Below are 20,136 nucleotides of genomic sequence, written 5' to 3'. Positions count from 1 at the left end.
CATTTGACAAGTTCGCCGACGCTATCTAGTCGAGCGAGCGCGCGAGACCAATCATTCATCTAAGCTGTCACTGTTAAGTTGATTTTACAAGTAAACGAACATTTCTTATTTTTCATCACATTTTCTTGTCATGAAGCCCGGGGTCGATAAATGAGTCATTGCCCGTACTAATTTTCTTGTCATGAAGCCCAAGGTCGGTCAATGAGTCAGCTCGCGCAGCAGAAGGCCCACATGCACACGCGCGTCAGGCACATGCTGCGGGAGGTGGAGGGCGGCACTGCCAAGAGCGCAGCCTAAAGTATCGCCAATATTTGTAATAATTATATATTTTCTTTTACAAATATAAAATTTTACTCGCAATTTTGATGAAAAACATTGTATGTCACACGGGCAGTACTAGAATTACGAACATTGGCTCATCAAAGCCCTCAGTCTTCGACTTCGGGCCTCTAATAGACTCTCGTTCGTAATTCCTTATTTACCGCCCTTAAGACACAATTTACTATTATTTTATACACAGAACTAGGCTTGCGTTTGGCCACAATCACGACTGATGGCAAGTGATGATGTGTACTAAGATGGAGCACACTTGCCAAATAAATGCCCTTGACCCTAGATTTTAAAACGGCCATATTGTAGCAAACAGTATTGTAGGGAACACAGACGCAGACAGGGCGTTCCACTCCTTAGCTGTCCGGAGGGCCTACAAACTCACTTTCCCCTTAAGGATTACAAAGAGTCTGTACTTATACCAATTTTCAGATTTCTACCTAGAAAAACTGAAGAAAGTCCCATACAAACTATCACCCCCTATTTTTGGGGGTTGGGACCAGATTTCCAAAAACAATTGATGCACGTATTTTTCGTTAGTATCAAAGAGTCCGCATAGTTACCAATGTTTAGCTTTCTACCTTTAAAACTGCGGACAGCTCCATAAAAACTTCCACCCCCTATTTTAGGGGGTGGGGGGTTAGAAAGAGACAAAAAGTTGCCTATGTCACTCTCCGGACCATCAACTATCTCCACATAAAAAAACACTTCGATCCATCTCTCCGTTTCGACGTAGAAGGCGTGGTATTCGGTAATCGCGCGCTGTCCCCTCGGGAACTGTGCATTTCTCCGGGATAAAAAGTAACCTATGTCACTCTCGGGCCCATAAACTATCTCTTATGCCAAAAGTCACGTTGATCCGTCGCGCCGTTACGGCGTGGAAGACGGACAAACACACAAACACACTCATTTATAATATTAGTATTGGATATGGATAATCTGAAAATAAATACAAGATGAACCACAATGCACGGCCGTCATAGTGCAACGTGAGAAGTGCAAGTAGAGGTTATTAAAACAGTTGTATTCTTGCCAAATATTGGCATACATTTTGGTATATAAAGCCTCAATAATCGAGGGACAGCCATTCGAAATCGTCAAGAAACCAACATGATTTCCCTGAAGCTGTTTACCCTCGTCTGCCTGGTAAGAAATATTTTTTTATTTGACTAAATTATTTCAGTCTTTCACCATCGTCCTTTCTGGCCTTTTTTAATTTATTTTTTGTTCGACTGAATGGCGAACGAGCAAGTGGGTCTCCTGATGGTAAGAGATCACCACCGCCCATAAACATCTGCGACACCAGGGGTATTGCAGATGAGCTGCCAACCTAGATGCCCAAGATGGGATACCTCAAGTGCCAGTAATTTCACCGGCTGTGTTACTCTCCACGCCGAAACACAACAAAAATCCTAAAGAATGCCCCACTATACCAAGCACAGGTCTCTTGAATAAAAAGTTTTAGGTTTTAATTCATGAAAGCATGAATCTTTGATCTTTTTTTAAGAAAACTGGTATTCTTACCTCGCCGTCGTTTACTTAGGTAGTATTTGAAATAATTATGCATGTAGGGTAAAATATTTATCATTTTTTCCTCTAACGTCGACAAGCCAAAGGCTTCTGGAAACGTAGGGAAGTTTTTCATCAAAATCGGTTCTCCAGCAAACTTAGCCGATATAGTTTTCCTTGTAAGATTGATATACTTAGTACCATCATGTTTTTTTTTCAAAAGTTTAGCTTTTAGAGGGGGGGGGGGAGGGTGGACGCTCGATTTGAACGAAAACTTATACTTTAAAAAAGATTGAATCGAAAAATCGTCTTCACAACATCTTAATAGGTCATTTTAAAAGAACTATCCGACGATACCGCACTAAAGGGTTAGTTGAGAAAAAAATCATTCCCCCCCCCCCTCTTTACGTCTATGGGAGGTACCCTAAAAATATTTTTCACCATTTGTCGGCATAGTTGCTACATATATTCGTACAAAATTACAGTTTTCTAGCACTGATAGTCTCTGAGCAAAGCCGCGGATGGACAGACAGACAGACAGACATGGCGAAACAATAAGGGTTCCGTTTTTGCCATTTTAGCTACGGAACCCTTGAAGTTATCACTAAACACAAACAATACATCAACCTAAAATCACAGAATCCAAAAAAAGACTAACTACACAGAAAATACTGTAGGACACTACTGTATATAATATACTGTGGTAGAGGGGAGGCTCCAATAGAGAGAACCTACCTATTTCTCAAAAAGTTGTTCCGTCCTGAAATTTAAGCGGGGAGCAAAAAACTTTAATGGAGAAATAAATCAAAACGCAGAAATACTATTAAAAATGAAATTGACAAAAAACAGTTTGTTAAGAAATTATTATCCAAAATTTATTGACGTCAGGAAAACTTCACGATAATTTTGTGAGGAAAAATCGTAATTTCGTAACTACATCGAAACTTTCTATTGGGTCCAACAACAAATGATTATCTGACTTTTTAACACATTTACCACAAGGTTTTGTATATATACTTAAACACAATATTACTTATTTTTTTTTGTTGAAATAGCGTCGGGAAATATGTATTTTGTTTAGGCGACATAAAATGACTTTTTATGCTCTAGCGCATAAAATAAAAATCTTCGTCTAAGACCAAGGTAATCAGGTCTTAACAGCCACAAACAAACATTGCTGATTTGGGACCATTTCGTGGCATACATAAAACTATTTTTTTTTTATCCATTGTTCTTTTATTTGTCACGAATAAATGTTTCTTTCTTTCTTTCTTTCTTTCTTTCTTTCTTTCTTTCAAACAAAAAAGTTTCCATATATTTTTTAAATAATTTTTAATTTATATAAAACTAAAAATCAATCAAACCAATCATATTAAGTAATAGATTTATTATAGTAACGCATAAAAAATAAAAGGTACATAGAAAGTGAATTATTGTTTCCACTGTTGCTATTTAATTTCCTCGCAATCTAAGTGAAAAGCAGAGTGTAAAACTCGAGCATTAAACTCATTTTCCCCTCGACGTGTGTATCCACCCTCACTGTACCCGCTCGGATGGCTATATGAACCTCTTGGGTAAAATGGCTCGTTTTATGCTCTTATACAATTATTTCATACGTGGAGAACTGAAAATGGACACCTTTTTGCGAAATAGTCAGATCTCTCTCCAGGCAAATGTTATGCCTTGGGACAGAAGTTCGAAGCGTCAAAAGTTGTATGCGTCCGAGTTGAGAAACATCGATAGCGCGCGCGATGCAAGGTTGGGTTGGAGTTTCTATGTTGGCTCACTAGATGGCGCTAGAAGTCGCTACACTCTAATAACGCAGAACAATATACATCTTTCTTTCGCAAAAGCAGCGCACATTCTCTACGTAGACGATCATCAGAAATTTCAATATAACAAATTAAACCATGTCAAAAGCTAAGTAGATTCATGCCTTATTAGCTTTTTCTACAGCGTTTATATTTTTACAGATTGCAGTGGCAACATGCAAACCAGCAGTAAGTATACATTCTTGATAACAATAAAACTTTATTGCTAATGCTTGTCATAACAATAACAATTTATATTATATTACTATCCCAAATTTATATTACTGTCCCAAAAATAGTAAAAAAAATGCGATTTTGCTCACCGATTTCTCATAGCAAAACCTGCCTGTTTGAGGTGCTGAGGTGAAAAAGTAATTATACGTGGGAATGGATTAGTTTTTAACCCGACTGCCCGAAGAAGGGTTATTTCATAAAGGAGTTCTTTAGGTAGTGGAAACCGAGTCTCGGCAAGTGTAGTGTAGGACGGTCTCCGGCCAGGTGGAGGGACGGTCTGCGATAGGCTGCTGGTGGAAGCTGGATGCGTGTAGCCGAGGGCAGGTCGTAATGACGAGCTTATTGGGGGAGGCAAGTCCAACAGTGGACTGCTATAGGCTGACTGATGATGATTGGATTGTCCCGTTTAGTAGTTTAGAGTGTGCATGCAGTACAAATACCATTCACTTTTTTTTGCTTACGGTCTCTTATTTCTTCAATATACGCGACAGGAGACTGACAGCGGTTGAAACGCTTGTAGAACTATACATTCGTTGTTATAGCGGCCACAGTTAAACATAATCTGTTAAAACTTTAACTGTCTAACTATCACGGTTAATGAGCAGCCTGGTGACTGACGGACAGACGGACGGACAGCGAAGTCTTAGCAATAGGATTTCCGTTTTTATCCTTTGGGTACGGAACCCTAAAAACGATAGAGACATAGCCAGATAATGTTCCGCGTGACGACGCCGTGGTGGCCTAGTGGTTTGACCTATCGCCTCTCAAGCAGAGGATAGTGGGTTCAAACCCTACCTCGCACCTCTGAGTTTTTCGAAATTCATTTGCAAAATTACATTTGAAATTTACCATGAGCTTCAAGGTAAAGAAAAACATCGTTAAGAAACCTGCACATAACCATTTCAATGGTGCGTGTGAAGTTCTCAATCCGCACTGGGCCCGCGTGGGAACTACGGCCGAAGCCCTCTCATTCTGAGAAGAGGCCTGTGCCCAGCAGTAGGACGTATACAGGCTGGGATGATGATGAAAGATCAGCGTGACGTCACGCCGTGCTAAAAATTGTCGCACAAAAAACCCTTGTATATTTTTACGCATTCTGGTATTATCAGAGATAAAACTAATCTTTTTTAAGGGTGTTTTGGGAGCTGGATCAGCCGGTGCAGTGGGTGGTGGCTCGTCCCAGTTGAGTAGTACTAGATCTAGATCAAGCTCGAGAGCCAGCGACAGTTCAGCAGGTAAATATGATAAACTAATGAACTATAACCTAACTAACAAAAACTTGGAAAACCCCTGACTTTGTCACTTCAAAGTTCAATATCTCAAAAACCGCTGAACCGCTTTTAATGAAACATATCTGGGAACCATCTCTAGAAAACCTGCTTGCAAATTAAAAATCACATTCAAATCGGTCCACCCGTTTGAGAGCTACGCAGACACACACACATACAGCGGTAAATCTTGCAACACCCCCCTCTCTCTCTCTCTATTACTACCACCACACTGACGCGTTTCGCACCCAAAACTCATCATCAGAGCAACACAACCATTCACTATTGCTACCAGATGTTAGACACTGATGATGATGATGTGATGATGTGTTTACGAGCAAACGTCAAACGAACCTCACGATACTAACGCCATCTAGCGATATTTCACCGCCGTGAAAACCCTCATTGGAATCTGCGCCAGCGATGTTATATGTTATTTGAAACTACTAGTCTGCTATCAATAGTCAACGGCCAATTTTTAATTATGATTCTGTTGTTCAAGGTGCAAACGGAGGCCTTGGTGGCGGAAACTCTCTTGGTGCTTCTGGGGTAGGCAATGCTGGTAGAAAAACAGTTAAGAGCAGCAGCATAAGAGACGAAAAGGACTATTAAAATATATGCAGATAAAAATGCTAAAGGAGACGTCAATGCTGGACGTCAATAAAATAAACCAGAAGCTGCGTTAGCATTGCTAACCCAAACCCTCTCATGCTGAGAAGAGGCCTGTGCCCAGCAGTAGGACGTATACAGGCTGGGATGATGATGAAAGATCAGCGTGACGTCACGCCGTGCTAAAAATTGTCGCACAAAAAAACCCTTGTATATTTTACGCATTTTGGTGTTACCAGAGATATAGATATGACCTAACCTAACCTAACCAACAGAATGTTGGGAAACCCCCGACTTTGTCACTTCAAAGTTCAATATCTCAAAAACGGCTTAGCCGATTTTGATAAAACATGTCTAAGAACCATCGCTAGAAAACTTGCTTACAGTTAAAAAAACTGCATTCAAATCTGTCCACCCGTTTAAGACCTACGGTGCCGCAGACAGACACACAGACACACATAGCGGTCTAACTTATAACAACCCTCTTTTTGCGTCGGGGACTTAAATCTAATATTTTTTTAAGGGTGGTTCGGGAGATCGAGCAGGATTCCTTGTAGGGATCGGTGCTCTAATCAATGGTGACAAAAGTGATGAATCGGACCAACAGTCGGTTATGAGTGGAAGTAGAAGGAGTGGTGATGAAGATTTCAAAAATAGCAAGGATGCAGGAGGTAAATATGATAAACTAATCCTACTAATATTATAAATGTGAAAATTTGTGAGTGAGTATGTTTGTTACTTCTTCACGCTAAAACGGCTGGACGGATTTAGATGAAATTTGGCAAAAAGGTAGTTTATAACATGAAGTAAAAATTAAAACATAGAATACTTTTATAGGGATAAAATCTTGAAATAATAACCGCTGGACTTAGAGTCATGAAATTTGGTATGTAGGTAGCCGGACGTCTGGAATAACACATACGCTACTTTTTACACCGATGTTACCACAGAATAGGAATTTTTTTTGAAATTTCAGCACTGGGCTTAGAGTCTTGAATTTTGAAAAGTTATTCCCACGAAACCACGAAATAATTTTTGGAAATTTCCAGGGGAATTTTGTAAAATCCCGAAAATTTAAATTGCAACTAACAGACCGAATAGTTTACACGTGCGAAGCCGCGGGTAAAAGCTAGTGAACTATAAAATAAAAAAGCCGCATTCAAATCGGTCTATCCGTTTGAGAGCTACGGTGCTACAGGTAGATACACAGACACACACAGCGGTAAAACTTGTAACACCCCCTCTCTCCCTGTCTCTCTATTACTACCACCACACTGACGCGTTTCGCACCCAAAACTCATCATCAGAGCAACACAACCATTCAATATTGCTACCAGATGTTAGACACTGATGATGATGATGTGATGATGTGTTTACGAGCAAACGTCAAACGAACCTCACGATACTAACGCCATCTAGCGATATTTCACCGCCGTGAAAACCCTCATTGGAAACTGCGCCAGCGATGTTATTTTATGTTATTTGAAACTGCTAGTCTGCTATCAATAGTCAACGGCCAATTTTTAATTATGATTCTGTTGTTCAAGGTGCAAACGGAGGCCTTGGTGGCGGAAACTCTCGTGGTGCTTCTGGGGTAGGCAATGCTGGTAGAAAAGCAGTTAAGAGCAGCAGCATAAGAGACGAAAAGGACTATTTAAATATATGCAGATAAAAATGCTTAAAGAGACGTCAATGCTAGCATTAGCAAAGATGAGCGCTGGCACTAACATCTTTGCTAATGCTAGCTTCTTAATAATAATAAAACAATTTATATTAATATCGCGAAAAAAGTAATTATACGTGGGATTTGATTAGTTTTTAACCCGACTGCCCGAACAAGGGTTATTTCATAAAGGAGTTCTTTAGGTAGTGGAAACCGAGTCTCGGCAAGTGTAGTGTAGGACGGTCTCCGGCCAGGTGGAGGGACGGTCTCCGGCCAGGTGGAGGGACGGTCTGCGATAGGCTGCTGGTGGAAGCTGGATGCGTGTAGCCGAGGGCAGGTCGTAATGGCTCTCATTGGAGAGGCCAGTGCCCAACAGTGGACTGCTATAGGCCGACTGGTGATGATTGGATTGTCCCGTTTAGTAGTTTAGAGTGTGCATGCGGTACAAATACCATTCATTATTATTCTTTGCTCACGGTCTCTCATTTCTGGTATACCTTCACTTGACTGAATTTCATTTGCCCGAATTTCATGTGCTATAATATTCAACCGCCATAATAGTGTTTCTTATAAATTCATTTTTACTACTCATTGTTTACCAAATTAATCAAATGACAGAATCTTTGTTTCCCATAATAATAATTTCAATAATTTCATTTTTCGTTATCATTGTAAGACATAAGTATCACATGCCATAATGTCATTTGCCATCCATGTAAATGGTGAGTATCGACACTATAATACTGATAAATCCCATACGTCAAACAAGCCTTTGAATTAGGTTAACTTTAATCACATAGATTAGATTAGGTTAGAATTGCGACTTTTGATTTGTGCGAGCTGATAGAGATGGAACTGTAGCATATAGCTATTATATTAAAACATTTTGTGAAGTAAAAATACTAATTTTATTGGTATCTAGCAAAACATTACAATCGAAAGACAAATTGGTAGAACATGTCATCACCAAATTCAAATAATGTCCATAGAGAAACATGAGGACGGCATTACACCTTCCAACACCTTCTGATGTGGACTCATGTGGCTGAGGCACGGCGCTATCCACACATCAGCCTTGCACAGTGTCTGGCAAACTTCACCCTCCACAACGGCTTTGTCATAATTTCAGCTAGCTGTATCTCTGTCGGAGAGTAGCTGATGTTGATCAGTCTATTCACGAAGTGTTCATGAATAAAATGGTACCGAACATCAATATGTTTCGATCTTTTGTTAAAAGAACCAGATTTCACCAGTTGAATCGAGCTTTGGTTATCAACATGCAGATTTAACTTTGCTTCTGAATCGGTTATTTCTTTCAACAGTGACTTCAGATACAATGCCTCTTTGCAGCAGTCAGCTGCTGCTATGTACTCGGCTTCGGTCGACGATAATGCTACTATAGGCTGTCTCTTGGATGCCCATGATATTGGTGCATTACCAATCATTAAAACGGAACCAGATGTGCTTCGTCTCGTTAGCGGATCACCAGCATAGTCCGAGTCGCTGAAAGCATCGATATCCTGTATTGGGCTATTTCGTTTGAAAATTATGCCCTTTTCTTTGGTTCCAACCAAATACTTGAATATTCTCTTTAGCTTTGTGACATTTTCAACTTTTCGGCTGACTTGATTTACCGCTTGCGCGATGTCTGGTCTAGTTTTGGTAGACAGGTACAGTAAACTTCCCACTGCCTCCCTATTCAGTTGGATCTGGATCAGGCTGGAACATTTCTTGATCAGGCTGGACATAGGAGTCAGAAGGTAGATTATGATTCTGAAAAGGTAAGTTTTAATTAGTAATTTCTATTTCAAGTTTCTCCGGTTGACAATCTTTGTATTTCTCAGTGGGATTCGTTTCATAGTGCATCTTTTCCATTACTTTTACATCTCTACTTATGATTATGTTTTTCTTCTCCGGTACATATATTCTGAAGCCTTTAGCGTTTTCCGCATATCCTACTAATACTCCTTCCACAGCTTTGGCTGAGAGTTTCCCTCTTCGGTTCTTATTCAGTACAAACGCTCTATGACCGAACACATGTAGGTGTTTTGCTGATGGTATTCTTCCTACCCACTTCTCATAGGGTGAACTACCTTTTAGAGCTCTTGCTGGACTCCTATTTATAAGATAATTTGCAGTATTTACTGCCTCAGCCCAGAAGTTTGCAGGTATATTGGACTCTATCATCAGATATCTTGCCTTTTCCATGAGTGAGCGGTTTTTCTCTCACTACAGCCATTTTGTTGTGGGGTGTAGGGTGCAGATAATCTTCGACTAATAGCATTTTCTATAAGTAATTTGTCAAATGCTTTTGATTTGTATTCGCCTCCATTGTCAGATTGAAGACTTTGAATTTTCTTCTTATGGAAGAGTTCAACATTGTTCTTATACTCCTTGAATTTCTCGATAACTTCGCTCTTTTGTTTCATGAAGTACACGCAGCAGTATCTAGTGTAATCGTCAATGAATGTTACGTAATACTTTGATCCGCCCAGTGATTCATGTTCGAAAGGCCCGCATACATCGCTGCTGACTATTTGTAGCGGTTCAGTAGAGAATATTTCGTCATGGCTTTGGAATGGTAATGTGGTCATTTTTCCTTTGATACAGGTTTCACATGTCTCAAGCGTGTTTTCCTTAAAGTTAAGTCCTCGCATCATTTCGTTTCTTACCATCAGCTTTCAAAGTCAAAGTCAAAGTGAAAGTCAAAATATCTTTATTCAATTTAGGCTATAACAAGCACTTATGAATGTCAAAAAAAAATCTACCACCGGTTCGGAAAAACCTCTGCTGAGAAGAATCCGGCAAGAAACTCAACGAGGTATATATTATATACTACGAGGTATATAATTTCTATGGTTTGATTAACACCGCCCCTAGCCCGAGGTAACTTCACTGTATGAGCTTTGTGATCCGATCGTACTCCACTGATAACAGCTTTTTCTAAATACTTACAAGTTAACCAAATGTTGTCAATACATGTGGCCGAAGTGGTTGTGACTCTGGTAGGTTCATTAAATAAGAAATTTAAATTAAAAGATTTTAAAACAGAAATAAACTGGTCTTTTTCAACGGATTGTGATAAAATATCGATATTAAAGTCCCCGCAGACCACCAGCGCTTTATTACGTTTTACTGATTTCCTTAGAACATCTTCCATAGTATTTATAAACAAAGGAATACTCGAGTTTGGTGGTCTATATATACATAAAATTAAATACTGTTCCGTTTCCGCAGAAGCGATCTCGCATACACGTTCAACAGAAAGGCTGGACAGGTCTTTGCGTTCTTTGAACTTTAAACCATTTTTCACTAATATGAGAGACCCGCCACCTGCTGCAGATTCTCTGCAGAAGGCGCTGGCTATTGCATAATTATGTACATTAAATTGCATTGAATCTTTTTTTAGCCAGGTTTCTGTTAAGCAGATAATATCTAAGTTTAACTTTTCAGAGAGTAATTCTAAATCTAATATTTTGCCAGTGAAGCGATTTATATTTTGATGTAGAAATGATAGACTACTTTGCTTCTCTATTGTCGGTGTAGGTAGTTTAAAGACACATTCGCGCATGAAGGTGTCGTCCTAACAGGGCCGGGGGAGGGGGGGTGATTTCCGAATACGGAATTAATATAACATGCTAAGGATTTAGCAAGCTTGTCGGGGGTCAGTCGGTAGTCACTAATAACATTATTAGTGTCAAAAAATAAAACGTCACTATGACGGCTCGTCATCTTAAACAATAATTTGTTTAAACGATATAAATGATTATTGGATTTATTTAGAGAAGCAGAATAGGGAAACGCACCTATAATAATGTTTTTAACACCTAGTTTTGATAGTAAATCGAACCCAGTTTTTATGTCCGAATACCTAACGTCGGACCCATCACTTAACATTAATACAATGATTGACTGCTTAGTCACCTGAGTGAGCATAATTTTTTCAATTATTTGTTTGAATGAGGCATTAGGCATACAGTTATTTATGACACAGCTGTTTGATATATTATTACACAATAATTTGCCCAATCCCTTTCCTATCCTATCAGAAAATACTAGCGTTTTATTAACATTCTTACAGATATTTCCATCATTACCTACAGATATGTCACAGAAGTCCACGCTGCGGGTGGGTAACTCGGACTGATTATGTAAGGTCTTTAGGTCTCTCTCATTCACGTGACCAAGCTTTTTGTGCCATTTCATTATTTCGGTTTCAGCTCGAGGCGTGAAATTTGCTATCTCTTCCGGTTCATCAAGTTCAAGAAAGTATAATTCATTTTTTCGTTTAGCTTTTAAGACAACACTGTTATTTTTCAGGACTTTAGCTTCATTTCTTTCGAATAGTACTTTGTAGCCATGATCCGTGATTTTACTAACTGAAATTAAGTTATTTGTCAAGTCTGGTACGTATGCTGTGTCTAGTAAATTATTTTTGCAGCTCTTGGTATAGACTACGACTTTTCCTTTGCCTTTAACTTCGGTAGTGTGCTTTTCCGAAGCTTATCTCAGTGTGTCGTTCGCAGGAATTAGGTCGGTAAATAGCCTTTTTTTCTCCTGTCATATGTGACGTGCAGCCACTTTCTAAATACCATGAACCATCTTTGGTTTTCGAATGTTCTGTAGTCAAACATGTGTTAAAGCTTTGTTCTTGACCTTTGTCCACGTTGCCCTTAGGCTTTTTCTTTGACCAACAATCTTCTGTCAAATGCCCCTTTTTGTTGCAATTCTTGCACAGCAATCCCTTTTTCTTTGGCTTAACATAGAATGCCTCTGAAGTTTGAGGTTCGACTTGCCTCCTTGCTTCATATTCTTCTATAATTTTGACCTTTAGGATTTCTGGACTTGGCAGGACATCTCTGGACTCAATAGCTGTTCTGAAGCTATCAAAGTTTGTGGATAACCTGTAAAGCATCATAATGCTTAGTAACTCAGGATGAATTTTTGTTAAAAAAGGTACTCTATTGTTGTATATAGGTACTGGCTATTTTTATAAGCTTTTGTAATCAAATTTCTATTTCCTTATATTTAAACTTGACTGACATAATTGTTTATACATTACTTCAATACAAATTCCAATCAAAGCATTCAAAAATTATTAAGATGAACTCTTACGTCTTCTTGGGGAGTCATTTTCTTCAGAACCAGATGTTTTAGCAGCGTAGCCTTCCTTGCTGGCCCTGAACTCTGGTGGACTGACTTTAACTAGTCCCATACCTCCTTAGACGTATTACAGCTCTTAATTTGCTTGAGTTCGGCAGGAGATATAAGCAACAGTAGCTCTGACCTTGCCTTTAAGTCTTCCTTGAAGTAAGCATCTTTTCTTCGGCAGTAGCAGTCGCCGTTAACGTTTTTTCGCCACTAGCGATGTCCCACAAGTCGTTTCTTATGAGAATTGCCTGTGCCTGTAGACACCAGGTATCGTAGTTCGATTTCGTCAACGGTTCTATGCTCCGAAAGATTGAGCCCATTTTGTTAACTCACTTTTTGTTTATAAAAGTAGCTAATTTTCCATTTGCCACAACCACGCTCTGCTACCACTGATAGAGATGGAACTGTAGCATATAGCTATTATATTAAAACATTTTGTGAAGTAAAAATACTAGGTTTATTGGTATCTAGCAAAACATTACAATCGAAAGACAAATTGGTAGAACGTGTCATCACCAAATTCAAATAATGTCCATAGAGAAACATGAGGACGGCATTACACCTTCCAACACGAGCGAGCGAAGCGAGCGAGCAAGACGTTTCGGAGCAGAAGCGACTCGGATAGGTTAGGTTAAGAAGGCTAAGGCGGGAGCTACGCTCCGCTCGCTTCGCTCCCGCCTTAGCCTTCGATGTTAGTTTTTTTTTTTATAACAGCCCGGATAATACAAACAAATACAAATACAAAATACAAATATTTTATTCATATAACATTGTACACGGTAATTATTATTTAAATATACAATACAATTGTATAATAAAAACAATAGATAGATTAGTAATAGAATAAAGCAATTTTAATCAATCATAATCAAAATAAACACAATAGTGTTTATTAGTAGTGTGTGTTAGTAGTGTTAATATTATTTAATAGAATATGCAAACGCCATACTATATTTAGTACACTTAATAATATGGAAAACAATACGTATTACATTCGTATCATTATGGCATCTAATTTTCGGGAAAATAAGAAATATATCAAATAAATTTTCTAGTAAACGAAATATTCGGGCAAATGTAGTTTCGAGCATATGAACTTCGGGCTAATGAAATAATGGCATATAACTTTCGGGCAAACAATAGATAACCCTCATTTCTTCAATATATGCGACAGGAGACTGATAGCGGTTGAAACGTTTGTAGATTTGTTGTTATAGCGGCCACAGTTATAGACATAATCTGTGAAAATTTGAACTGTCTAACTATCACGGTTAATAAGGTACAGCCTGGTGACTGACGGACAGACGGACGAACAGCGAAGTCTTAGCAATAGGATTTCCGTTTTTACCCTTTGGGTACGGAACTCTAAAAACGATAGAGACATAGTCAGTTAATGTTCCGCGTGACGACGCCGTGGTGGCCTAGTGGTTTGACCTATCGCCTCGACTCAAGCAGAGGGTAGTGGGTTCAAACCCCACCTCGCACCTCTGAGTTTTTCGAAATTCATTTGCGAAATTACATTTGAAATTTACCATGAGCTTCAAGGTGAAGGAAAACATCGTTAAGAAACCTGCACAAAACCATTTCAATGGTGCGTGTGAAGTTCTCAATCCGCACTGGGTCCGCGTGGGAACTACGGCCCAAGCCCTCTCATGCTGAGAAGAGGCCTGTGCCCAGCAGTAGGACGTATACAGGCTGGGATGATGATGAAAAATCAGCGTGACGTCACAGTTAAAATTGTCGCACAAAAAAACCCTTGTATATTTTTACGCATTCTGGTGTTATCAGAGATAAAACTAATCTTTTTTTAAGGGTGATTTGCGAGCTGAAGCAGTAAACGGTGCAGAGATTGGTCCTATAACCAGTTATGACGACCGTGGTGACCAAATTTCTTCCTCGTAGGAGGAAGAAGATGGTGGTAGTTCTAGCTCAAGAGGTAAATATGATAAACTAATGAACTATAACCTAAACTACAAAAACTTAGATAACCCCTGACTTTGTCACTACAAAGTTCTATATCTCAAAAACGGTTGAACCGCTTTTGATGAAACATATCTGGGAACCATCTCTAGAAAACCTGCTTGCAAATAAAAAAAGCCGCATTCAAATCGGTCCACCCGTTTGAGAGCTACGCAGACACACACACATACAGCGGTAAATCTTGCAACACCCCCCTCTCTCCCTCTCTCTCTAATACTACCACCACACTGACGCGATTCGCACCCAAAACTCATCATCAGAGCAACACAACCATTCACTATTGCTACCAGATGTTAGACACTGATGATGATGATGTGATGATGTGTTTACGAGCAAACGTCAAACGGACCTCACGATACTTACGCCATCTAGCGATATTTCACCGCCGTGAAAACCCTCATTGGAATCTGCGCCAGCGATGTTATATATGTTATTTTAAACTGCTAGTCTGCTATCAATAGTCAACGGCCAATTTTTAATTATGATTCTGTTGTTCAAGGTGCAAACGGAGGCAATGGTGGCGGCAAATCTTGCGATGATGATGATGCTTGTCAGCGACGTGCTCATTAGGGTCCTTGATTTAGTTTTAAGTTTTTTTTTGTATTAAAACATATGGCAGGTAGGTTGCGTGTGTGACGTAGCGACAAACCGACAAACTAACGGGCAGTCGTCCTCATCCGACCGCGCGCGACACACACGTACTTACGCCCTTTCTTATTTGTACATGGTGGTGGTTTTTTCGCGATTAAAATTTAGTTTTCTCGAATTCTATCTGCGTGTTTTTGTTACGGAACATCTACATCCCGAACAAATTGGTCACTTCGACCGGAATTGACCGGATCAATGCTCCATACGCCGAACAAAATGGTGAAGACTCGCAGTACTATTCGCAAAGAGCTCGAGACCCAAGAGTGCGAAAACTTAAAACTCCAGCAGCCAACAAACTCTCAGCTAACCATGGAACCTGTAGTACTCACACAAACAAGGGAAACATATATATATGGCTCGTTACGTCACCAGTAGCTAGGGTAAACACGTCTGCACTCGCCAACGGCTCTGACGTTACTGTTTCCCCACTACCCGCGAACCCGAGACTAGTCATCCTTGTTATAGCTTATATACACAAACACTACATCCCTTCCTTATTGTAATTTTATTGAAAGAACTGACTAAATGCAAGTATAACATTAAATTCTTTAATTATTTAATATATTAAGGACGTTTTTTAGTTAATTGATTTACGTTTTAATTAGATACATTTTTCAATCACTAATCACACGAACATTTCTTAATTGCTTTATGAATTCTTATATTTAATTATTTATGTCATTGTCTTCCCGTTCACTTTGGTTTAGTTCCTTTTTTTCTTCGGCTACGTCTCTAACTTCCCATTCCCCTTCGGCTCTTTTTAAGTGGATCACATTCCGTCTCAATGTTTGACCTATATGTATGTTTGGCATATATGTATGCCCATAGTACCTACATTAACACGTAGTTTACCGTTAACTGACAGATCGTACTGCCCTCAACCCAACACTTTGACGCACGGTTTACAATTTTATGAAGGCCCGTAGGTACTGCCCACAATGCAACAACTACGCACGGTTAACAATTTCATGAAGGCCCGTACTGCCTACAACACAATAAATATCACGGGACAATTCACACCAATTGACCTAGTCCCACAGTAAGCTTAGCAAAGCTTGTGTTATGGGTACTACGCAACGGATAAATATAATTATATAGATAGATACATAAAACATATCGAAAGTACAAACTGAGACATGGATGCACAGAAAAACCAGAAAAAGAGACCAGCGCTGGGAATCGAACCCAGGTCCTCAGCAATCCGTGCTGCGTGCTATAACCCCTACACCACCGCTGGACAGGAATTTAGACACGAATTTTTCCTATGCATACATATCTCAGGTTGCTTATTTCTACTACGCTACTTATGCAGCAGCACTAGCGACATCTATGTTTCGCTCTCATCGAGAAACGTCAACATTCTTTCGGAACCAACCGCTCACCCAGACAAGAGATGTCGCTACTAAGCAATCAAATTATGATTGGTTATTTGGAGTCTTTTTGTATTTTTTTTCAACTCCAAATTTGTTACTTTTACGGGTATCTCGTGAAACCATATCGAAAATACAAACTGAGACATGGATGCACAGAAAAACCAGAAAAAGAGACCAGCGCTGGGAATCGAACCCAGGTCCTCAGCAATCCGTGCTGCGTGCTATAACCCTACACCACCGCTGGACAGGAATTTAGACACGAATTTTTCCTATGCATACATATCTCAGGTTGCTTATTTCTACTACGCTACTTATGCAGCAGCACTAGCGACATCTATGTTTCGCTCTCATCGAGAAACGTCAACATTCTTTCGGAACCAACCGCTCACCCAGACAAGAGATGTCGCTACTAAGCAATCAAATTATGATTGGTTATTTGGAGTCTTTTGTATTTTTTATTTCAACTCCAAATTTGTTACTTTTACGGGTATCCCGTGAAACCATATCGAAAATACAAACTGAGACATGGATGCACAGAAAAACCAGAAAAAGAGACCAGCGCTGGGAATCGAACCCAGGTCCTCAGCAATCCGTGCTGCGTGCTATAACCCCTACACCACCGCTGGACAGGAATTTAGACACGAATGTTTCCTATGCATACATATAAATTCCTGTCCAGCGGTGGTGTAGGGGTTATAGTACGCAGCACGGATTGCTGAGGACCTGGGTTCGATTCCCAGCGCTGGTCTCTTTTTCTGGTTTTTCTGTGCATCCATGTCTCAGTTTGTATTTTCGATATGGTTTCACGGGATACCCGTAAAAGTAACAAATTTGGAGTTGAAATAAAAAATACAAAAAGACTCCAAATAACCAAACATAAAACATATTCAAGACCCGAGAACAAACATTCGCATTATTCATACAAATATCTGCCCCGACACGGGAATCGAACCCGGGACCTCAAGCCTCGCAGTCAGGTTCTCCAACCACTAGGCCATCTGGTCGTCGAAATCGACAATGACGCACGGTTTACAATTTCATGAGGGCCCGTACTGCCCAAACACATTTTACGCACGGTTAACAATTTCATGAAGGCCCGTACTGCCTACAACACAATGACGCACGGTTTACAATTTCATGAGGGCCCGTACTGCCCAAACACATATTACGCACGGTTTACAATTTCATGAAGGCCCGTACTGCCTACAACACAATGACGCACGGTTTATAATTTCATGAGGGCCCGTACTGCCCAAACACATTTTACGCACTGTTAACAATATCATGAAGGCCCGTACTGCCTACAACACAATGACGCACGGTTTACAATTTCATGAGGGCCCGTACTGCCAAAACACATTTTACGCACGGTTTACAATTTCATGAAGGCCCGTACTGCCTACAACACAATGACGCACGGTTTACAATTTCATGAGGGCCCGTACTGCCCAAACACATTTTACGCACGGTTTACAATTTCATGAAGGCCCGTACTGCCTACAACACAATGACGCACGGTTTACAATTTTATGAGGGCCCGTACTGCCCAAACACATTTTACGCACGGTTAACAATTTCATGAAGGCCCATACTGCCTACAACACAATGACGCACGGTTTACAATTTCATGAGGGCCGTACTGCCCAAACACATTTTACGCACAGTTTACAATTTCATGAAGGCCCGTACTGCCGATACAATTACTTGTGTTTTAAGTGAACACGTGCTTCACGCCCACTTACAAACGCGAAAGTGACACAGGTAGAGTCATTCACGACGACGCGTGCCGTAGTTGTTATTAAAATGTCATTAATGTCTTATTTTGACAGCATCACGCGGCTTCGCGGATGGCACTTGGTTCAATTAGTTAAAATTGCTGACAAGTAATTCAATGACCAACTACAAACATATCACCCCAAACACTTGCGCTAGTTTCATCTAATTAATAACTCAGTCTCATGATATGTGAGATTTAACAGAAATTTAGTAACCTTACTTTTACATTCATAGTATGAGAGTGGGTAGATGTTCAGTAACCTATTCAACTCATTGTATATGTGTGCCGAAAGATAAAAAGATTGTTTATTCACAAGTGCAATACGGAAATTTCTAATTTTGCAAATGCGGCCACCCCGTCGTTTATCTTGGTTATTGTGATCGAAAGAAAGGTCAAGATGTTTGCGTAGAATAATTTTGAGAATAAACATTTGCCTAACAGTTAGGACTTTAGCTATTGAGTACAACTCAACAGTGGGGAATCCAATTGGTTTGCCTAACATGACTTTAAGCACAGCTCTTGAGCTCTCTCCAAACGGAGAAGTCTGGTCTTTCCAGTTCCTCCCCACGCTGGAAGACAATATGGAACTGATTGCGCCAGCGAAAATATACAGTTTTTAGAATAGGCATGTGTAGTTGATATTAATTGTAAGAAGATTGTGTGTCAGCCATTGCATCACCATTTGCATGGTGGTCTCAGCGAGTATGCGAACCTCCTTCCAAGTTGGCACTTGTAGGATCAGGGCAGTATCATGAGCGTAAGCTAGCACTTTAACATTTTCCATATTAAGATTGCAGAGATCATTTACGTATATCAAAATAACGTGGGGCAAAGAACGCTGCCCTGTGGCACGCCAAATGTAAGAGACATGTCTTCACTTGTGTAGTTACCAATGCGGACCATCTGTGTGCGACAACTTAGGTAACTCTGAAGCATATCGAGTACAAGTCCCCGTACCCCAATTTTTCTAGCTTTTTTTTTTTTTTTAAGTGGATAGGAATAGAGACAGTGTCAAAAGCCTAAGATAGGTCCAAAAAGATGCCTATCGTTTTAAGCTTCGAACTTAAATTGTTTACAATAGTATTAGTGATAGTTAAAACAGCATCTTCAGTTGATCTTCCACTCCGAAAGCCAAATTGAAGATATTTACTAAGCGACAATTTAAAATCTTTTCCAGGATTTGCGAAAGCGTAGTTAACACTGAGATGGGCCTATAATTATTGACACTGTCTCTGTCTCCACTCTTATAAATAGGATGAACGAGGGCTCTCTTGAAGACGCGGGAAATGTACCGTCGACAGACAGAGATTATAGACGTGCGTCAAGATTGGCACAAGAAAATGTCGAGAGGCCTTAAGCAGAGATGCAGGGATGTTGTCCAACCTACAGCACAATTGCGAAGTCCCATAATGATTCGTTCAACTTCCTCATTATCAGTTTCCTCCAACGCCATTGAGTTAACTTCACCACTGCTGTGTTGATGCGAGGCAAAACTTGCGCACGACTGACTGGGAAACTTGGCGGCCAAAACTCCCTACCAACACTGCCAAAGTACTGATTAACTATATTAACTGACAATACCGGATTAGGATTCAAGGATAGTAGTTTCTCAGCTGTGGAGGTAGTTGGGTTATGATTTGTTATACTTTTAATTAATTTCCAGCCTTCGGATTATTTTTAGCTTTGATAAACTCCATACATTCATAACTCTGCTTAATCTTTTTTAATAGGTTCTACAGACGTTTCTGTAGCAGGTATATGTCAATTTGCTCAGCTGATCATT

General features: G+C 39.9%; 1 protein-coding gene across 2 annotated transcripts; it reads left to right on the top strand.

Moving 5' to 3' along the window:
* The first annotated feature begins 1,401 nt into the window (after positions 1-1,401).
* LOC141444909 (uncharacterized) lies at positions 1,402-15,326 on the top strand. Of its 2 annotated transcripts, none has more exons than XM_074110668.1 (8): positions 1,402-1,476; positions 3,813-3,839; positions 5,017-5,119; positions 5,655-5,701; positions 6,285-6,432; positions 7,309-7,355; positions 14,388-14,511; positions 15,055-15,326. In XM_074110668.1, the coding sequence occupies exons 1-7, from the start codon at positions 1,441-1,443 to the stop codon at positions 14,475-14,477; spliced, it is 498 nt and encodes a 165-aa protein (XP_073966769.1). In that variant the 5' UTR covers positions 1,402-1,440; the 3' UTR covers positions 14,478-14,511; positions 15,055-15,326. The 2 variants fall into 2 exon arrangements, with proteins under 2 accessions (XP_073966769.1, XP_073966768.1); XM_074110667.1 differs by having other exon boundaries at positions 5,655-5,725.
* Positions 15,327-20,136: the final 4,810 nt, after the last annotated feature.

This window comes from Choristoneura fumiferana, chromosome 30, assembly GCF_025370935.1.
Source record: "Choristoneura fumiferana chromosome 30, NRCan_CFum_1, whole genome shotgun sequence".
Classification (NCBI taxonomy): domain Eukaryota; kingdom Metazoa; phylum Arthropoda; class Insecta; order Lepidoptera; family Tortricidae; genus Choristoneura; species Choristoneura fumiferana.
The sequence above is the reverse complement of the archived record's forward strand: the minus strand, read 5'-3'. Positions and strand labels throughout refer to the sequence as shown.